The 18,543-nt window shown below is 38.1% G+C and overlaps 1 protein-coding gene across 4 annotated transcripts in view; it reads right to left on the reverse strand.

Moving 5' to 3' along the window:
• The window catches only part of LOC148955139 (uncharacterized), a 110,361-nt gene that overhangs the window by 6,886 nt on the left and 84,932 nt on the right, over positions 1-18,543 (reverse strand). For all 4 annotated transcript variants that reach the window (XM_089100493.1, XM_089100509.1, XM_089100501.1 and 1 more), the window contains exons 9-11: positions 17,908-18,150; positions 11,136-11,252; positions 10,495-10,622 (exon numbers count right to left, since the gene is read on the reverse strand). In XM_089100493.1, coding sequence (XP_088956619.1) covers positions 10,495-10,622; positions 11,136-11,252; positions 17,908-18,150 — 488 coding nt within the window. The remainder of the gene's footprint in view (positions 1-10,494; positions 10,623-11,135; positions 11,253-17,907; positions 18,151-18,543) is intronic.

Genomic DNA, 18,543 nt, shown 5'->3' on the forward strand with positions numbered 1-18,543 from the left:
GTGACGACGACATGGGCGAGTTTTCTTTAGCACGAGAACCAGCCCACTCCCCCTGCACTGTCCGACAGCAGCTCCCTTAGGAAAACTGCAAATCTGACCTTACAACTTGTTTAGAAGCATTGCTGGACATACCAACTACTATTCCTCGAGTCAGTGCAAAAGTATTCAATGGATCAGCCTCGGTTCATGTGCTTGCACCCGGCTCCCGCAAATCATTCAAAGATTACACGGAAACAGTTTTTCTACCGTACATTCATAGCCAACTAGAGACGATCAGTCGCATCGACGTTATATGTGACAGGTACATCAAAAGCAGCTTTGATAAAGTTGAAATAGCAAGGAGAGGTTTTGGAGAGCGGGTCAGCATATGAGAATCGACTCCTATCCCTCGGAACTGGGCTGCTTTCTTCCGTACCGAAGAAAACAAAAAGCAACTGTTCTTCCTGTTACCAGACCGCTTGGCAAGCATGAATTTGTTTGGAAAAGAAGTTTATAGCACAAAGGATTCATATGTTGTGCCTTCGGTCTCAGCTGCTCGAGATGATTTGGTCCCTTGCAATCATGAAGAGGCAGATACGCAAATTATCCTCCACGTTCGTCACTGCTACTTGTCTGGTCACCAACAAGTTATGATACGAACGGTAGATACAGATGTGCTCGTGCTAGCTGTGGCCGCTTGCTCATGCGTTCCATTTATTGAGCTCTGGATGGACTTTGGTGTGAAGCAGCAGCGCAGAATCATCCCAGCTCACGAAATTCATCGTACACTTGGCCCCCAAAAGTCAAAAGCTTTGCCTGGTTTCCACACGTTTACAGGCTGCGATACATTATCTTCCATTTCTGGCATTGGAAAGAAGAAAGCCTTTGATGTCTGGAGAAGTTATCCCGATGCAACTGACGGGTCCTTGGATTTGTCATTTACGTCGACTGCTACGAGACCACGAACGCACGAGCTACTTGAGAGATTTGTAGTTTTATGCTATGAGCGGACAAGCGAAGTCCAGGGTGCTGACGAAGCGAGAAAATTACTTTTTGCCAAGGGAAATGGACTGCATCCCACCAACATCCGACGCCCTTCTTCAGCCCACCAGACGTGCACACTTTCAGGCTGGCCAAATTTGGGGAAGAGCAGCCAACCCCTCTCAGAATCCTCCTCCCCCCTCTGAATTTGGATGGAAGCTCGTAAATGATGAGTGGTATCCTGTCTGGACGACGCTTCCCGAGGCTTCCAAGGCGTGCAAAGAACTGGTCAAATGTGGCTGCAAGAAAGCCTGCAAGCCACCGTACAAGTGCATGAAGGCTTCCCTACCGTGCACTGATATGTGTGCCTGTAATGGAGCGTGCTACAGATCTGACGCCAGCAACGAATAGGCTGCTGAACCAGGGAACCAACTGTGTACCACTTTTTTCTTTTTTTTTTTACCTCTTTTTATTTCTTCCTTCAGTGTTTAAAGTCATATCTTTAACCGAAATTTATAGTAGTGCATTTAAGTCTTAAAGGAGGGGAAACGATGGGGGAGGCAGTCGTAGTTTAGCGCGTCACAGCTGTCATCCCCGGTTTCCTTTGTCCAGTGTTTTCCCCCTACTCCCAGTAGTCATCATAACCGCCGCAGCCAAAATTGAAAAGAAACTCAGTTTGGCATCCCCCCCCCCATCCAGTTTCCCCTCTTTCCCCTATGCAGGATTTAGGATGTAATACTATATCACTCGATATAGTATATCACTCGAATGCCTCCTGAAATGTTGAGAACAAACTTAGAGACACCAGATCAGAAATTTCCCTTCTTTAGCATTTCCCCAGGGGGAAATATTTACCCTTGTTTTTCCCTCCCAGGACATCCTCTGCACTTTCACCATTGCATTAAATCAGTGACTATATAAGATTGAACAAACCAACCGAATACCAATTTGAAGTAGGTAAAAACAAATATTTCCCGTTTCCCACCTGTTAGGTGAATTTCACACCCCCCCCCCCCACCGCTCCCTTTGATGGTGGGACACTCCAAGCACCTTTTCTATCACTTTGCTTCAATTTCTGTCTAATACCGAGTATACACACCGAATATCAAGCTAAAATAGGGGAAAAGAATTTTTTTTTGCTTTTCCCCCACTTTTACCCCCTGTCTTCCCCTCTTAAGGGGGTCGGATTGCTTGTGTCCCAGTCTCATTCGGAAGAGCACATCAAACTGCCCATTTGGACCAACTTTTACACTTTTTCCAAATTTGCACGAACGTTTGACCAAGCGAGTAGACTATATCGAGGCATTAGTCTGGTCTCTGTAGGGAGCATATTACTTAGTAATATGAAACTTTTTAGACTTAGAGATGCAGTAGACAAAGTTATAACAGAAGAACATTGCGGTTTTAGAAAGGGTAGAGGATGTGTAGACCAAATTTTCACTCTTCGGTTAATAATTGAGAAGTGCCTGAGTCATCAAACACATTTAGTCTTCAGTTTTATAGATTATGAGTAAGCGTTCGATTCAGCTGATACAAGAGCTTTAGCGAAGGTCTCATCCTTGTATGGTATTAAATAAAAAAAACAAGTTTTTTTTAATTGAAAGTAAGGAGCGACATTAAAACTTGAAACGAACAGAAATTACTTCGTATATGAAAGGGGCTATCCCCTCCTCAGCACCTCGCTCTTTGCGATAAAGTTTGACTCTTTCTCACAACTCTACTTTTTATTACAATGAAAAACTTTAGCGTAAAGAGCGGAGCGTTGAGGAGGGGGATAGCTCGTTTCATATATAATAACTTCTGTTCGTTTTAAGTTTTAATGCCGCTCCTTACCTTCAGTTGGAAAAAAATTGTTTTTTTTTATTTAATTTCTGAATGTTTTTGAGTTAATGCAGGTTTTGATTTTGGCTTACCGTACATGAATAATTAAAACAAAATTTGCATATTAATTTTACTTATTTTGGCCAAATGGCTTTCTACAAATTTTGATCGGATGATTTGAGAAAAAAAGGGCGGGGGATGGAGCCTAGTTGCCCTCCAATTTTTGTGGTTACAGGGTTCGGACAGGTAAGTTCGTTTCAAATTATAGGCTCTGTCCTATTTTTATAGGATTTCCCGGGCCAAAATATAGGCCAAATATAGGATTCGGAAGTCCTCGGGATCAGATCTGTGATAGATGGCGTGGGATGCCTGGTCACATAAATTCGTCATTTCCTGAGTTTTTACATTTATTTATTTATTTTTTTACTTCAAATAAAAACAGTACAAATAGTAAAAAATCAGATACACATACTGTGCCAAGGATTGACTGATACAGGTAAAATATTTGGAATCACTCTTACTGCTTCTTGGACATCAATTTCGATATGAGGTCAGTTTTTCTCTTTGCAAGAGACTGCTCCATTCTCGCAGATTCCACCATCTGCTCTTTTTCACTTGTTCTGGACTTCACAGCTCCTTCGAAAAAAGAAACAGCTAGGGCAATGTCTATGGAACTCTTGGACTCGGCAGCCTTCTTCATTCTGTCGTTCGCTTCCTGAAGTAGAGTATCTGCTACTGCTCTCTTTTCTTGCTCTGATGCTCTAAGTTTTTTCTTTTTGCTTTCCAGGTCTTCGATTTCTTTCTTTTTGTAGAGGACTTACTGCAACTTACGCTTGCTGTCCTCTTCAAAAGCTGATTTCTCCTTCTCAGATAGCGGTTCTTTTCTCTTATCATCCAGATATTGTTGATACTAAGACCGTGCGGAGCGAGCCAGATTCAACAGCTCTTTTGTAATGACAAATCGTTCTGGTTTTCCTCCATAAAGACTTAACGTGGCATATACCAAGAGTCTTGCATCCAGAACGCGTCCAGATATTAAGGCCTGGTCTTCACCGAGAATCCTATCAGAACGCGAGAACCCACGCTCAACATCTACGCTGCCATAAGACAACGTCAGTACTGCTTTGATAAGCTTGGTAAGTTCCGGGTACTTGCTGTCCCCGCGCTCATTCACCAGTCCAAAATAATAGCTCCAAAAATGATCGATCCGAGTAATGTCCTCACGGGGTTCAGTTTCCGTTCGCAAAAGCAGCCACTCAGCCTGGGCGACGTCTGAGCTTACTCCACTCGTAATCTCGCGTGCCAAAACCGCTATGTCTGCAATGCTTCTTGAATCCTTCATGTTGATCAGACTCAAACAGCGTAAAGCCTCTAGAAAACCTTCCTTTTCCAGAGGACATTTGTTCAAAATATGGCGAATGCCCGCAATAAAATGTTTTCGCACATTGACATAGAAAATGGCCTTGTCTTTCAGTGTCGCTTTCTCACCAAAAGCTCGTTCCACATTTTCCGAAACCATGGAATTTTCTGCAAATTTTTCAGCAGGGTTCAACATTTCTGGTGAGAAATTTTCAGTCTCGGTCACGAAATCTGGAGTAAAGACCCGTCCGCAAAGCGTCACAACTAGTCTTTTGATCTCTGAGTGCAGAACATGAATGAGAGGCTCTTCTTTCTGGAATAGTTGGGTGAAACTCATGATCAGTTCTGCTGAGGCTAGAACAAGCTCGAGTTGGGCCTTCATCGTCGCACTTTTGTTATAAGCCACAATCTTCAGAGAATTGGGAGTGGACAGAAGATTCTTCAGTTTTTTCTCTCTCGGTACGAAGTTCAGGAAGCACTCTAAGATTGTCGGCCACTGCTGCATGATTCTAGCGGGGGCATATCCGATCGTCAGCCAGCAGCTTGGGACATGCTTCATGAAAGCATTCTCTGACACTACCACTTTCTTTTGGCACTTTCGATAGTCTTCACAACGTGCAAGCCAGCCGTCAAAAAATTAATTCACAAGAATAAAAAAGTTAGAACTTTCTTCTCCGAACACCTGAAGACCTTTCAAGAAAGCGTTACGTTCAACATTCCCTTTCCCGTCACTATCTTTTTTTCGGCATTGAACTTGTTCCAAACACTTTTGTTAACGTTTGGTCCGTCACTTCCAAGCGTGATCAGTTTTTCAAGTTGCAGCTGATTCTGCTCAATGGCTGACATAATCTTTCTATACAGGTCATCACTTGTTTTGTGGCCCATAAAACTTGTGCATAAAGGTCTGCTCTGGATTTCATTTCCGTATGATGACCAATATCGAACACATATATGTAACTCTTTCATACCAGCGTTGTTGGTTGTCTCGTCATATTCTAGTACAAAATATGACTGAATATCCTTCACAAGCATTTGCTTACAGTAAGGATGCAGCGCATCGGTGATCAGATACGCGAGTTTCTTCGCAAATAGGGACATTCCGTCGGGGATCTTACCGGGGAACATCGCATGGAAGGTTGCGACATTATGGTCTGAAGAGTTAGCAGACATAGAACTCTGTACTGTCTAAAGTGCCCATACCAACTCAGATTTATAAGTGGCATCATACTCGCAAAACATACTTATACCAACTCATGGTTTATCCTTGGTGGTTTCATCAACTCGAGATTGTCCGGTCAGGTGAAGCTGTAGTGGATGTAGTTGAGCAGTAACTGCGGCTTTGTGTTTTGCAGATCGCACATGTTAGTTTAGCTGAGCAACCCCAGCTGTGCAACCAAGATTTTTCAAGCAGAGTTTGCAAAAGAACGAGTACTGGTCGTTCCCAGTCTTATACCATTCGCCGATCTTTCTACCGCTGGTATCCGTCTTAGCAAGCAAAGAACTATTGAACTTGGTAGGCCCCATACTTAATTACCAAGCATCAACTGCAAAATAGCATCCTGCGATTAAAAGGCCATAAAAAGAAAAAATGTGTAAATGTCCGAAACTGGGCCGTATTCGCATCAGCCATTTATAGCATTCCGCCAGGAAACGCATAAGTCGCAAGAACTCACAGTCTCATTAAGCAGAGACTGCTAGCCTATATACTGATCTTTGCTCATTTCGGACAGGCCCAACATGACAAAAAGCAAAACATAGGCTACTAAGTCAACACAACAGCATAGCCCAGGCAGAAGCAGCTTACTAATCCCAACACAAAGCATTTGTTAAGTTCAAACAGCTCAACATTTGTAATTAATTATCGATCTACACCGAAAGACAGCACAGTCTACAAGCAGAGTCAAAAACAAAGTAAAGCACATCTTGGCTTACTTAACGAGCAGTGAAAATTGCAGATCATGAGCATGTTCTTGGTGCTCTTCAGCCGAAAATATTTGAATAATAGGATTTTAGCCAAATTATAGGCATTTTATAGAAGTGCATTAAAATATAGGAATTTATTGGATTTTATAGGCGAGTCCGAACCCTGTGGTTACTTAAAAAGGGCACTAGACCTTTTAATTCTATTTACGAACGTTTTTATTAGTAATAAAGATACGTAACTTATAAAGTAACTTACTTTTTGAACTTCTATATTCGTATAATTTTATTACGTATATGAGGGGGCTCACCTCCTCGTCAATACCTCGCTCTTTACGCTAAAGTTCGAATTTTGTTCCATTTCATAAAGAATGACCACTGAATCACAAAGGCTGTTCCATTAGAATAAACAGCTCTTTTTAGATTAATAAAAATACTTTAGCCTAAATAGTGAAATATTGAGGAAGGGACGAGCCCCCTCATATACGTAATAATTTCTGTACGTTTAAGTTTTAATGTTGCTTCTTAGTTCAAGTTAGAAAAAACTTTTTTTATTTAATTTCTGATTGCTTTTTAAATAATGCTGGGAAATCCAGCACCCCTTCATGGAAATTCTCTTCCCCCATGAAAATATCCTAAATGGAAAGATCCTCTCACGTAACCACGGAATGAAATGGGGAGAAAAAATTTTCCTGAACTTAGATTATGCTGCTGATTTAAGCATCCTAGATGAAAGTGCGAGCAAAATGAATGAACTTTTATAGGTTTTTTAAGTGCAGGGTACTAGAATAGGTTTAAAAATTAATGTTAAGAAGACTAAGTCTCTAAGGCTAGGAATAAGTGAAGATGAAAAGGTGACGTTAAGCAACGAAAAAACTGATCATGTGGACAGCTTCACTTACCTTGGTAGTAATATTAGTAAGGACGGTTGGAGCAGTGAAGATGTCAAAATTAGAATAGCCAAGGCTCAAGGTGTTTTTTCACAGTTAAAAAAGGCTTAGAAGAATAGGAAGATAAGTCTTCAAACCAAGATTAGAATTTTGGAAGGTACAGTGATGACAGTGGTCATATACGGCTCTGAAGCATGGACGCATCGAAAAGCGGAGGAAGATTTGCTATATGTTTTCCAGAGAAATTGCCTACGGATCGTTTTGGGTACCCGCCTGACTCACTGTATTTCAAACAGTAGGTTGTACGAAGAGCGTGGTTCAATCCCGCTTTCTAGGGCTATAATGAGAAAAAGGTTGAGATGGAGAGGGCATGTTATGCGAATGAAGGATGACAGATTGCCCAAGATTGTCCTTTTCGGCCAACTGTCTAGGGATAAACGGAGAACAGGTCTTCGCCGGTTGAGGCAAAGGAAATTAGAACTTCGTGGGAGGGTGTAAAAAGGTAGGCTTTGAATATATTGGGATGGATGAGGGGCGTGCATAGCTGTGTTGGTCTCAGGTGGCTTGGTGCTGCGGTGAGTTGTTAGTAGTAGTAGTAGTAGTTACCACGTATGGTAAAATTACATTGTGTGGTAAAGTTAAGATAGAAAAACTTTACCAACCTAAATACTTGTCTATCAGCACACCTGAAAGGAGTTTTCATACCTCAAGGAAGTCGAAAAAATAGCTTAAAAGCTCGAAACTCAGATTAAAAATTAGAAATTCGAAAAAATTTGACACTCAGCTGTATGGCTTTGCAAATCTAAATATTCACATTGATCTTTCCTGTGATGCAGAAGCGATGGACATTCCGGCAAATAATGGACCAACGCAACTGAATTCGCTTTGGAAATAAAATTATTTAATTTTCAATATGTAATGTCTAAGATTGATGCAGTTCTATAAGCGAATAGAATCCTGCTATTGCATATTTTACATAGAATGGTTGGATTTACAGCTTTGGCATCCTTTCATAGGTAGTCATAATGCTTGTATATCCTTTGAGAGAATTGGAATGAGGACTTAGCATTATAAAAAGGAATAAAAGAAGTCGGCAAAGAAGAAATTTGGGAAATCTTTGAAGCTACTCATAGTGTTTTAGAGTATTATTATATTCACCACGATGAGTAAAACCCTATAAATTATTTTAGAGAGACTAACAATGCGTCTAAGGAGTTTTATGCGAATATTCCTTTCTAAGTATGGAAATAAGGAAGAAATAAATGATTACCGCCCTATTTTAATTCTACCAGTTATTTTGAAGATTTTTGAAAAAATAATATATGATAAAATTAGTAAATTTGCGGAAAAATGAAATAATACCACCTGAAAGAGCATTCGATTTCTGAAAGAGCATTCGACGGATCATGCGATTACCCATTTTATTTGTAAAGTGAAAGATTTTCTAAATAAGGGTTTTTATGCCTCAGCTTTATTTATTGGCTTGTCGAAAGCATTTGATAGAGTAAACCATAATCTTTTAGTTAGAAAGTTAAAGAAATATACATTTCCACCGTGGTCACATCGGCTAGGTCACAGGTGGTTATAGTTGGACCAAAAGATCACGAGAGCACCTAATAACTTGCGAAATTCCACAGGGGTCGATTTTTGGGCCACTCCTTTACTACATTTATACCGTGGATATAGGAAATTTGATAAAAGATTGTTTGACAATATCATTCGCAGATGATACACGAGTAACCGTTTTCTGATTAATATTAAAAAAATAAATTACATTATTTTCTACTATTAAAAAGGTAAACACTGAACTATCTTTAACACCTGATGGATACTTGATAGATAGGTTTTCAAAATTTAAATATTTAGGTGTAATCATTGATGAATTATTGTCATGGGAAGAACATTTAAATTCATTATCTATACAAATTGCAAGAGGTGTCATGGGATTTTGTATAGACTTATAAATTTCCTTCCACAAAAAGTTTTGCAAAGCTTTTATTTTACTCTTGTTTATCCTTATATTCAGTATAGTTGTTACGTTTGGGCTAATTCTTTTTGTTATAATTTAAAGACAATAACCTTACAAAATAGAGCTGTAAAATCAATTTATTTCAATAAACTTAATACTAAGGAAGTTTTTCTTAAATCTCAGTTGCTAACAGTAAGACAAATTTGCCAGGTCCAAACTGCTGTTTTCATGTATAAATACTTGAACAATCTAGCACCTCCAGTACCAACACAACTTGTCCTCTTTCAATTATCATCATATTATCATACTTATTCAACGTCGTCGTCATCTACACATTTTTCTTTTATCTCGGATATTTGTCACATGCAAAGAACAGCTTTTCCTATCAAATTCGTTGGAGTGAAATTATGGAACAGTATTCCGCTGGAAATAAAAGATTCTGTTTCAGTTCCGTCATTTCGATACAATTATAAAAAACATCTTCTCTCTACTAGTACAAATGAATAATGTTTAGGAGGACTCTCTCTTTCTCTTTTCTTTTTTTCTATAGTGCACAGTGCCTTTTTTCCAGTATTCTTTCTGTTTCAAAGTTTAACACTTCGTTGTTTTGTCAATAATCAGTGATATATTAATACGAATACTCGATTTCTCCAGGGGCTACATTTAAGCGTTTTATTTGTGTGTTTATATTCAATAAAGTCAAAGTTCAAAGTTAAGCTTTATATATATTCATTCTCTTGCAATTAGTTTAATGACATTGCTCTGTAAAACTTCCGACCAGCATCAAGACTTCTATCATTAAGTGTTCAACAAAACTACCTGTGACACCACAAAGTCTGCTTTGGATAATCACGAGAGTACTTTTTCCAGCCCGTACTATTCCAGGTAATGCCGAAATTGCAGCTAAATTCCAGCCTGAGTTCAATTGAAGTAACATCCTAAGCTATTAGAAAAATTAAAGTCAAGAATCAAGCAAAATCTTGTTCCCTATAAGCGTTAGGCTATAGATTTATTGTGAGGGAATAGTCAATTGTACTTATCTTGGACCCCAATATTTGCTTCTCCAGGTTTTTGTTTTCCATCTTCCATACTTTCCAATCTTTCCGGCTTTTGGCCCTCGCAAAAGTCACCACACAAGCAGGCTTGGGCCTTCGGGCCTCACAAACATGGTATCACGCCGCCAGTCCTCTCATACTCGTTATCACGACGTCAAATGTCCATTTTGTGGTTCTCGGGTTTTCTTTTATTTTTATTTTTTAGTTTTATTTCCGTATTTGCATAAGCTAGGCCCATTCTCATGATTCAAAAACTATACGGCATAAAATTTCACGTTTATAGACTGGATTATTTAGCTACATATTCAGTAAACAGAAAGAAATAGTTACTTGATGAAATGACGAAAAAACTTACTTTTTTATGTATTGCTTGGATATAAACACAAGTATAAAGGTGACGCAAGCAATTTCTTACAGAGAAGATATAGGCACCAAAATTCTCCATAGAGAACAAAATTGACCAAAGACATTTAGATAGGGCAGTTAACTATCAATAATTTTCAATCCCTTCAACACTCACCTTTTTAGATTTTCTTTAACTGGTAAGATGGTTATAGAGTAAGGAGTAACTGGTTTCCTTTTTGGCTCATGGCCGATAAAACACTGGACACAATCCAAATTCCATTCATGCAGCAGTAATTTGGTTTTCTGAAAAAGAAAAAAAAAGAAAAAAAAGAAAAAAAGTAAAAAAATAGGAGCCTAAAACACTCACGTAGTTTCAGGCACACCCCCCCCCCCCCGTGAAATAATCTTTATCTTTTCACTTTTTCCTTAACGTCACGTATTTCAACTTGTCATGCAAATAAAAAAAAAAATCTCTTACGCTGCTAATCCTTTACCCAGTTTCAACATTAGGCTTTTTACATATGTCCAATCTCCTTGAAGAGATAAATTCGAAGGAACAGCCCCCTCAGAGAAGTGGTTCCAAGTGGATGTACAGTACCAAACAAAGCTATCTTTCAAGCATTCTTTCTTAAACGTTTCTTCCTCCAGTTTATTAAAACTGCCCGTGCTTGTCCTGTTACCCCCCCCTCCCTATTTTTACTGTGCGCATTAACATGAAACATACTGCTCTTCTAAGGAACAGAGTCGTAAGTACTGTACAGTCTTTTGTATACTAAACTATTCTTGACCGTTAGTATACAAAGGGATATGACTTACTTTTTGGTCTTTGTGGATTTGAACTCTGCCATCATCGACAACTACAGGGACAAATTTATAGTTCTTCGATTTTCTGTCCGCAAATTGCACCACTTCCAATTCTGGTCTATTGTTCATCTAAAAAAAAAAAAAAAAAATTAATGGTTGGTTGAGCCTTATACTGCTACTACTAACAACTCACTACAGCACCAAGCCGCAAGATGCCAACACAGCTACGCACGCTCCTCCTCCATCCCAATCTATTCAAAGCCTCCCTATTTACACCCTCCCAAGTTCCTATTTCCCTTAAATCTATCCTTACGACATCCTCCCACCCCATTCAGGGACAATCTGCTTTTCATCTCATCCTAGACGGTTGGCCGACAAGGACAATCTTTGAAAATCTGTCATCCTTAATCCGCAGAACTTGTCCTAGTCATCTCATCCTTTCTCTCATTATAGCCCTAGAAAGCAGGATTGAATGACATTTTTTGTACAGATTACTGTTTGAGATATAGTCAGTCAGTCGGGTATCAAAACAATCCATAGGCAATTTCTTTGTAAACATCTAGCAAATCCTCCTTCGTTTTTCGGAGAGCCCACGCTTCAGAGCCATACTTGACTGCTGTCATCACTATAGCTTCCAGTATTCAATCTTGTTTAGCACACTTACCTTCCTATTTTTCCAAACTCTTTTCAAGCGTGAAAAAACACTCTTGGCCTTGGCTATTCTACATTTAATATCTTCACTGCATACACCGTCTTTACTAATAATACTATCTAGGTAAGTGAAGCTGTCGCCTTGATCAATCTTCTCGTTACCCAACATCACCTCTTCACATTCACTTATTGATAGTCTTAATGACTTGGTATTCTTATCATTAATTTTTAAACCTAATCTTGCGCCCAGAACTCGCAAAACCTCTAAAAATTCGTTCATTTTGCCAACATTTTCATCTAGGATGTGAAAATCATCAGCATAATCCAAGTCTAGGAGAGTTTGACTCCCCATTTCATTCCGTGTTCTTCCATTGTCTTTGTTGTGCTCCTTAGGACACAGTCCATCGAAATGATCCATATAAATAGGGACAGAACGTAACCCTGCTTAACTCCTGATTCAATACGAAACAAGCTAGTAACCTCATTTTCTACCTTAACTGTAGCAATGTTATTCTGGTACATAGCATTAATCACTTTAATGTATTCGTTGGGTATACCATACAAGGATAAGATCTTCATTAAGCTCTTTTAGCAGCTGAATTGAACGCTTGCTCATAATTTATAAAACTGAGGACTAAAGGGGTTTGATGACTCAGGCACTTTCCAATTATTAATCTAAGAGTGAAAATTCGGTCAACACATCCTCTACCCTTCCCAAAATCACACTGTTCTTCTCTTAAAACTGTATCTACAGCATCTCTAAGTCTAAAAAATATCATCATACTAAGAATTTTGCTTCCTACTGAAACCTGGCTAATGCCTCTATAATTACCACACTCACTCTTATCACCTTTCTTATGGAAGGGTTTTTATTAGAATTTTCCTATAATCACTAGCTACTTTCCCTTTTCCAAAAATCATATTCATGATCTTCAGCAACATATCTCTAAACGTACAACCACCATACTTGAAAAACTCAAAGACACTATCAATACATAGAGCCTTATTATTTTCAATCTGTTTAGTACTTTCCCTAATTCTTCCTCACAAAATAAATTTTCCTTCACATCCCAAGTGTCACAAACTTTTTCATTCTTTTCTATATCTTTTCCTGTAACTCCATCACGGTTTAGCACATTCTCAAAATGTTCTTTTGCCTATCTCTCTTTAACTCTTTCTTCATACCTAATTGTGGCCTCGTTCCTATCTTTAACTGGGAAATATCCAGATCGATTTATCCCTCTCAATTTAATAACATACCAGTACATTATTCCATTTTATGTCACCTTAAACACTCCGTAAGTCACTTAGATGAACTAACAAGGCAACCATGACATAGATACTAGAGCGATCAATCAGACTTGTGATTAAGGAAGCCAGTGTTACCATACCTTCAGTAGCAATGCTTTACAAATGTTTTCTTGTGTAGGATAAGTCTATAGAATTGTTCTTATTATTTTTTTTATGCTTGACACGACAAAAGGCTATTTATGACTAATCTGAACTACAAAAAAGAGGACTAGCTAATTAGTCGCTCGCACATGCCTATTTCTATGGGTAGATGCAGCAATTATATCTGGCCCTTAGTAGAATTAAATACTTTACGAAAATATGCCTTTTTGTGCAAAAATACAACTTCGTGACTCTGGGGTTACTGAAAAAGTAAAAAAAAATAAACCTAAGGCTTGCTGAAACACCAATACATAGAGATTAGAACTAAACATCAAGAAGCTTGGAAGATGAAAATGTCAGTCATTTGAAACTTGATGTTAACAATCTAAATGTCTATCAACCTTAGCCTACTATTTCCATAACCTATTGCTTCTTTCTCACATTGATTAATGCAAATTCTTGAAATAATTTCAATCAATCGGTTTTCTAAACAGTTTCTTCACCTTTATTGTTTTATATACTTCTTTAGAAGGTCATCAGCAATTTCATTTTTCCAGCAAAAATTTAACTTAGTTAGCACAATAGCTCTTTTTAGGGGCAGTCATCTACATTTTTAATCCCCTTTATCCCCACAGAATCCCCTATATGGTATCAAAAATTATGAAAACGGTCCAATTAATTCAGGGGCTTCACAAGTACATTTTAGTAGACTGGCGGACATATTATATCTTGTTGAAATCAGTCTCCTTCGAAGATATTGTCTGCTTAATTTTAGGGTTTGCTCTGAAAATCACAATCTTGAGCCTCGTACTTTCCATGTAAGCACTTTTCATAACGTAGTTTCCACTAACGCATTCCATATTTTCCGTTATTGTACGTTCTTTTCCATAACGTACTACTAGCCAGAGATACAAATAAGCTAGAAATACAACTTTAAGCTCAACACATCTATGTATAAAGGAATGACAAAATTAAAATCACTGGTTAAAATGACAAATCTGAACACTGCGCAAAAGGCCACGGCATCTTTTCTTAAAAAATAGAGAAGGTTTATTCCCTATTATAGTTTAAAGCTAGAGTAAGCATATCCGAAATTCAGAGAAAAAAAAACAAAGAGCTATCAAAAGTAGCGACAACAAGAAATCCACATCGAATATTGCTACTTCAAGGTCGATACATTTAGATAAAAATAAAAATCCAGAAAAAAATCAGTAGTTAAACCGAGGAATAAAATGCTGCAAAAAGGAATTATGATACTTTTCCGTTGCCAAAGTGAAATGAATGTGCTGGAAGTCAGAGTCTATCACTATCGTTATTTAGCTGTCTTGGAACGGAGGAGGAGTGCAGCAGTAAAAGTCGGACTGTATTTCAGTCTGATTTTTAGGTATTTCAGGTATTTTAGGTCTTTTAGGTATTTCAGAACAAACTCTGTGGTAAGATAATGTCTTCTCATTTTCAAGGAATTCCAATGAAAATGATTCGACATCTTCAAAAGTGGTGAAGGAAGAGCAAGGTAGTTTTTAGCTTCTTTTGCAACATTCTCAATTTTAGACCTCTCATCTTTGCTGAGACATGGATATCAAACGAGAGAAGTGTTATCAAGTGAGGGTCAGACATAGAAGCAATTAATAGTTCTTAAACTTGTCATTCAAATACTAAACCCTTAAGTTGAGAAAAAAAAATTACCAAAAATTGACAGACTTCACAATTTTTTATACATGAGGATTAAATTTAAGGCCATTATTTAACCATATACATAAGAGCTTTACAGAGGTCTTGATACTCAGTTCCAAGTCGGTGCAGTCACTGCCATTGGTTTAAGAAGAAAAATGGATTAATTTCTCTACTATTCGAAGTGAGATCCATTTCATCAAGATCGTGTTTCAGTATCTTACGTGAGGTATCAATAATATGTTCTGTAGTAAGGGTACTAACATGTGTCAAACTTTAAACACTCATCCCCAAACTTTGAACAATTGTGATAGTTACTCATAACACGGATACAAATTATCGAAAAGGATAAAGGAGCTAATTTTGTTCCTTGGACGAACATGCAAAATATATACTGGTAAAACTAACATGTCCTTACTTGAGAAAGACACAACACTTCCGATTAGACATAAAACTGCCAAGAATTCATGTAATCAGCTTTGATGCATCAAGTTTTCTGGCCTTGTCAAGAACATCCGAAAGGCCCACGCTATGAAGTACTTATGAAACATCAGCAAAAATACCTGCGCCAAATTATCTCTTTGATCTTGGATGCTTTAAATGGTATCTAACATTAAGACATTGTCCATTGGACTTTGTCCACTTTTCAATTGATTGTACACCCTCACGGCTAATCCACAAGTTTAAATTGTGACATTATTGATATGCGTTCCTCAGAAAAAAGATCACAGGAAAATTCATAAAGTTGGTTTGAAAAAGTATTAGCCACTATTTCCGATTATGTCCTATGTAGGATGCGTGACCAAATACAAGAGCAAGGCCTCAAAAATTCTGCTATGTTTTATGTGAGAAGAGCCCATAAACAGCATATTTCACTGTTCGTTGAGGGATATATAAGCAAGAGTTGAAGAATATGCAGTCATGGTACCTTAGACTAGGAGCAGTGGCGTCGTTTGGGAGGGGCAGGGGGGCAGCTTCCCCCAAATAATTTGGAGAAAAAATTATTATATAGCTCATATCCTTGAATCTTCGGATGTGGACCCCTTTTACCCCCCCCCCCCGCCCCCCCCCCCCCAATAAAAATGCTAGAACTACGCCCCTGGTTAGGAGGGTGAGATTTTTGGGCGATACATAATACTTCCTGTAACCCATGAATCAAGCTAATAGTTTGTTTTGTTTTTTTTCCTGTTGACGAATAATTTACTTCCTCCTTTAGGAACAGAACAACACTGGTCCATTCCTGGTCTAGCTCTTCAAAATCCTCGCAAATTGCAATGGCAGCAAAAGGGTAGACACAGCCAAGTATGCCAGCTTATAATATTGCATCCATGATAAGAGAGATGGCTTATTTGGGCAAATTGGTCGGTCAATTAGACAAACCAATTTACCCGTAGATGCTGATCAATAGTAGATGCGGGATCCTGGATCCCGAGCCCACTTCATTCTGTTCACTGACTTTATAAGCACCCTTTCTGACTTTAATTATTCAATGGTCATTTTAGGATTGGCGTAAGATTATCTATCCAAGATGACGATATAAGGAATCTTTCTTTGGACTATATATTTTTTGGACTAGAATACATAGAGTAGGGTTTTGGAGGCCAATATTTGAAGTCACCAATTATAAATATAAGAATTAAACTTCAATTTTGTGTTGTAAAACAAAACTCATCCGTGTAAGGAACCTTGCCTCACAGAGCTGGGGGGAGGGGAGCACGGCTGTCCCAAGTCTGTTAAATGATGAGAGCGGGGCAGTGGAATTAACCTTGACACTTTTATTCAACCGGAGTGGGAGGATGTGCTAGCTGCGGCAAACCAATGGGATGATTGGAGGCTCTTACTCGATGTTGGGTGCCCCTGGGGACACAGACGGAACTAAGATCTAAAACCAAAACACAAAATGTAGCCTACGTTCTTCACAGTGACTGTGGATTTCCCACAAAGCTTGGTATTTTGAACCACTGAGCTAATTTATTACAGGTTGAATATCCAAATAAAGTAGTTCAAAATTAGAACATATTAAGTATATATTTCACAAAATGTGTTTGTTTTTCACCAAAAGTGGTAAGTAATGGGTTTTGAAGTCGCTAATCAGTCAATGCAGAAGCTTTGTCGCGGCAAAGAGCGAAGCATCTTCCACTTCTTTTTTCCGGGCCTCACTCGATAGAATAGATCGTCGCAGAAAGACAAGCGAGGATTCATTGGATTTCAAAATTCTCAGAGCTAATACCAACAAAAACCGATTGAATGGCACCCAAACGCCCTTTCTATGCCAGCGTAGTCCCTTGGCAACTTTGAAGCCAAATCTTGTATCGGACAATCAATTCTAGGTATCCACTTCATCAAAATTACAAAAATACACCTCCCAAAAAAAACCTGGGACTTGCGACCCCTGAGCAAGGGCCCCAAGTTATGTGAACAGTCCACATTAGAGCAGAGACGTGATAGTTAAATTGAATCCCGTAAATCATGGGCAATCATGATCATAGGCTTCTGTTAATCACAGACCAATGATGTAAATGTACTCCCTCATTCAGGTGTACGTTTATAGGGGTATATAAATGACTTAATTCTTCACCTTCTTCCATTTTTTAAAACGTTTCTAGGTCTGTCTTAATGTTATATTTTTCTTTCGTTCTTTTTTTATTGTCGTTTTTACTCTAAGCACCGTTAACCACATTTTCATTTTATTTTTTTTTTGATTTATTGATAATTAATTTTTATAAATTTAGAAGAATTGCCGAGTCGGGGACGGACATTCAATTGAAAAAGCTTGTGCTCTAAATTAAGGTTTTGCTTTCTAGATATGAGCATGGACTAAAAATATATTTTAGATTGTTCCGAGCGAAAATCAGCATGAAAATCAAATTAAATTATTGGCAATAGAGACTTAGACCACATTCATTACAAATTGTAAAGTACATGTATTTTACTCCTATACAAATATAATAACATAGCACATATTTTCAAAACAACAAAGCCAAAAGGCATAGGCTAAATATGAAGAGGTTCAGTCACATAAAGCATATAAATTAATGAAAAATGTACTTTCACACAAAAAGAAACATACCCAAGAAGCAATCCTCTTCAAGAATCCATCTGTCCTTAGAATCAGCTTATTATTTTTCCCATCTTCTGCATCCCATTCAGCCCAACGTAAAACTGCAGGCAAAACTGGTTCATCTGGATGAAAGGGTCGAACCAAATTATCCTTAACCACCGATTCAACCAGCATACAAGGACCATTATAGTCGAACTTGTTTCTAGCCTGAATTGCTTCAACTAGGTCCGAAGCAATGGTAGTAGGAGTTATCTGCAAAATTAAGCTTATCTAAGACTACAATGTATGTACGTATGTATGTATTTTAAAAAAAAGCCATCGGGTAATAGGAAAAAAAAACAGAACATAAACATAACAAAACCAACAAAAAACACAAATAAATTAAAAAAAAAACACAAATAAGTTAAAAATAAAAAACGTACTTATACATGAATCTTCATGAAAATATTTATAAAGAGATACATCTTTCACGATATATCAGCCCTTCATCAACATACTTAGCCAAATTCCTAAATGTAATTTTGACTTGTGATCCTACAATCCCTTTCACCCACCTTCCATCTGCCAATACTAACGAAATACGCGAATTTATCAGATCCGCCAATTCCTTGCAATTCCCCAAAAAATGAAAAATATTCTCGTTAT

Source organism: Artemia sp. Qi Xiang Cuo, chromosome 2 (assembly GCF_049724085.1).
Source record: "Artemia sp. Qi Xiang Cuo chromosome 2, ASM4972408v1, whole genome shotgun sequence".
Taxonomy (NCBI): domain Eukaryota; kingdom Metazoa; phylum Arthropoda; class Branchiopoda; order Anostraca; family Artemiidae; genus Artemia; species Artemia sp. Qi Xiang Cuo.